The sequence below is a fragment of the Salvelinus sp. IW2-2015 genome, unplaced genomic scaffold (assembly GCF_002910315.2).
Source record: "Salvelinus sp. IW2-2015 unplaced genomic scaffold, ASM291031v2 Un_scaffold1303, whole genome shotgun sequence".
NCBI lineage: Eukaryota > Metazoa > Chordata > Actinopteri > Salmoniformes > Salmonidae > Salvelinus > Salvelinus sp. IW2-2015.
This window is the reverse complement of record NW_019942827.1, coordinates 124,756-128,506: the sequence shown is the minus strand read 5'-3', so window position 1 is coordinate 128,506 and position 3,751 is coordinate 124,756. Positions and strand designations below refer to the sequence as shown.

The 3,751-nt window shown below is 45.5% G+C and overlaps 1 protein-coding gene across 1 annotated transcript in view; it reads right to left on the bottom strand.

Moving 5' to 3' along the window:
- Positions 1-252: 252 nt before the first annotated feature.
- Positions 253-3,751, bottom strand: part of LOC112070358 (unconventional myosin-Vc-like) — an 89,576-nt gene continuing 86,077 nt past the window's right edge. Inside the window, 5 exon segments of the mRNA XM_070438936.1 lie at positions 253-396; positions 583-753; positions 917-997; positions 1,550-1,727; positions 2,760-3,057. Coding sequence (XP_070295037.1) covers positions 253-396; positions 583-753; positions 917-997; positions 1,550-1,727; positions 2,760-3,057 — 872 coding nt within the window.

Genomic DNA, 3,751 nt, shown 5'->3' with positions numbered 1-3,751 from the left:
CTCTGCAACACATTCATCAGGCATCAGCGTAATATTTTTTATCAAAACTGTATTACGAGTGTAAATGAAAACAACTAAATCATTTTTACAAGGCTATTTGGCTACAATGGCAGTTGGTGGCACCCGAGACACTGGCACCTCACTCCTGCCAGCTTTCCCCCCCCGTCATCCCTTAGATTCAAACCAGCAACCTTAAGGTTACTGGACCGCTTCTCTAAAGTCAAGGCTACCGCCTCCCCCAGAGGTCAGGGGTTAGACCCTGGTGATGAAGCCCAGTCTGAGGCTGGATGGCAGTTGTAGTAGCTCCAGGGCCTGAGAGGACGGGGTGAAGGGGTCAGAGGTCAGACCTGGGTGATGAATCAGTCTGAGGCTGGATGGATTGTAGTAGCTCCAGGGCTGAGAGGATGGGGTGAAGGGGTCAGGAGTTTAGACCTGGTGATGAAGCCATTGTCTGGGCTGGGAATGGCAGTTTGTAGTATCTGGGTGAAGAGATGGGGTGAAGGGGTCAGAGGTTAGACCTGGTGAATGAGTCGTTGGGCTGGATGGAGTTGTAGTAGCCCAGGCGCTGAGAGGACGGGGTACCCAAGGCATCAAGGGGTTAACCTGGTATGAAGCCCAGTCTGAGGCTTGAGGCAGTTTGTAGTAGCTCCAGGGCTGAGATTGGACGGCGTTGAAGGGGAAAGGTGATGGAATACGATACTGGGTGTCTAGCATCAGCTGGGAGGATCCTCCCTCACGGTCCTGGAGCAAGCCCTGGGGGACAAGGGAAATACATTCATTTCCTAAATTTAGTTCATTGAAATGGTTTTTGGATTGTCTTGAATTTCCATATACTGGAACTGCTGTGATTAAAATAATTTCATAATAAATTCAGGTGCACATGATCAGAGATGGGGGATGCACATTTACACCTTACCTGAACTTTGCGGACAAACGACGGCGCCACCCGTTTCTCAAAATCATCAATGGGAGTGTAAGAATTCAGAATCTTGACAATCTAGAACAGGACAATAAACAAGGTTCTGTCTGTGACACTGAGTAATATTCACAAAACAACAGTCAATCTAAAGTATTGCCCGTGTTTAGTATCTGTAAGGATACGGTACAACATTTTGTTYGCTTCTTGTCAAAGTATTATGGGTAATGTAGCATAGCAAGAATCATCWACTAGATTCAYCCGCGGGACGATCCTTTCTTGAGCGGATCGTCGGGGGACCYGAACATAACTACTAATAATTTACAGACTTCAAATTYACCGCAAGAAARACACAAACAGATATAATATTTCACTAAAATAATTTCAAACGTTGCTTATATGTGTATACAAATCACATCTCTCTATTACGAGTGGGAATACTTGGGAACAGATTTCCCAAATTAAAATCACTTGGAGCTGATTTCCTGGTACTTTTACAGTGTTTATTGTCCAACAATAAAACGCAAAAAAAACTTCTTTATTTTGGCTCAGAAAACTTCGGGGGAGACCAAATAAAACCCCCCCCGCAGGCCGCCAGTTGGGGAACCCCTGTAGTACAMCATCCTTCAGTACCTGTACAGTGTTGAGTTCAGAGCATTGTTCTATGATTTCCTTGGCGTCGTCATCGGTGGTCTTGTTGACCTGCAGCAGCCAGGCAGCCTGACACAGAGGCTTCAGAGTTTCCATGGCACTGGTACCCTGCACGAGGTCCTTCTCCTTCAGCCACTCCTCCAGGTAACTGATGTTACACCTGSAAAACAGGTAGCGTAGCGGTTAAGGGGCGTTCGGCCAGTAAACGGAAGGTCGTTGGTTCCAATCAACCTGAAAACCAACAGGTAAACCTATGTTCACACCTGAAACATTCCACGCACCTACGGTTACAATACAGACAATGTACCTCTGAAAACATGTCTCTACGTTAACCTCACAGCAACTACAACATGGTACCCAAACATGCCTGCACCCAGGTACCCACGGCAACCAACAACAGGTACCTGAAACATCACCTGATATCTGTAGTGTTGCTTACGTTACCCCACTGGCCAACATACACGGACAGGACCATACACCAGAGTTGCACGTTACCCACGGCACAAACAACAGTACCTAAAACCATGTTGCTAACGAGTTACCCACAACACATACAACAGTACCTGAAACCATGTTGCTACGTACCGAACCACGGGCAACCCATACAAAGACAGCGCGTACCTGAAACATCCGTTTGATACCCGTTAACCTACCGGCAATCCATACAGACATGGACCTGAAAACATGCTTCTACCGCTACCCACGGAACACATCACAGACATGTACCGAAAACATCGTCTGCCTCTATCGTCACCCCGGCACACACTTACAGACAAGGTACCACTAGAAACCATGCTCTGCTACGTTACCTACGCAACATACAGACCAGGAACTCTGAAACTGTGCTACAGTTACCCTACAGTAACAATACAGACAGTATGAAACATGCTACTGCTCACGTTACCTACGGCGTAACATACAGACAGGTACACTAAACATGTTGTCACTTATCAGGTAACATCACAGGACAGTACCTAAACATGTATTTGCCGTACCTTTACCTACAGGTAACTACAGACAGGTACCTGAAACATGTTGCTACGTTACCTACAGTAACATACAGACAGGTACCTGAATCATGTTGCTACATTTAACATACGTTGTAGGAACTTTCACTGTTTGCTGGGGAGGAATTAACTTTCCATCTCTTCCTCTGTTTCGTCTTGTTCATCACACAAACACAAACACCTACCTGATCTGCATGCCCTTCCTACAGGAGCACATGTCTTTGCGTAGCAGGATGTTGTTGAGTGTGGCCGCACCCACCAGGAAAAAAGTCTGTTTCACAGCCTGTTGGGACAACACGGGGTCAGACACAAACACAGGTAGATGTTGGGACAACACGGGGTCAGACACAAACACAGGTAGATGTTGGGACAACACAGGGTCAGACACAAACACAGGTAGATGTTGGACAACACAGGTAGATGTTGGACAACACAGGATCAGACACAAACACAGGTAGATGTGATTAATATAACCTGAAAATCATAGAGGTCCAAGAATCGATACCTGTGTCGTCACCTGGAATACCATTTAAATGAACAGGTGTGCCTTGTTAAAATTATTTGATGGAATTTCTTTCAACTGTTGCAGAGGAGACTGCATGAATCAGGCCTTCATGGTCAAATTGCTGCCAAAAGAAACCCTACTAAGGACACCAAATAAGAAGAGACTTGCCTTAGGCCAAGCAACACGAGAATGGACATTAGCTGGTGGAAAATCGGCTGATGAGTCCAAATTTGAGATTTTTGGTTCCAATCCGCCGTGTCTTTGTGAGACGCAGAGTAGGTGAACGGATGATCTCTGCATGTGTGGTTCCCACCGTGAAGCATGGAGGAGGAGGTGTGATGTGCTTTGCTGGCGACACTGTCAGTGATTTATTTAGAATTCAACGCACACTTTAACCAGCATCTACCACAGATTCTGCAGCGATACTTAGCTTAGTGGACAAACCCCCTCCTACTCTGTAGGAATGCCAAAGTGTGCTAAGCTGTCATCAAGGCAAGTGTGGCTACTTTGAAGAATCAAAATATATTTTGATTTGTTTAACACTTTTTTGTGGGGGTTACTACATGATTCCATATGTGTTATTTCATTAGTGTTGATGTCTTCACTATTAATCTACCATGTAGAAAATGTAGAAAATAAAGAAAATGCCCGGAATGAGTAGGTGTTCGAACG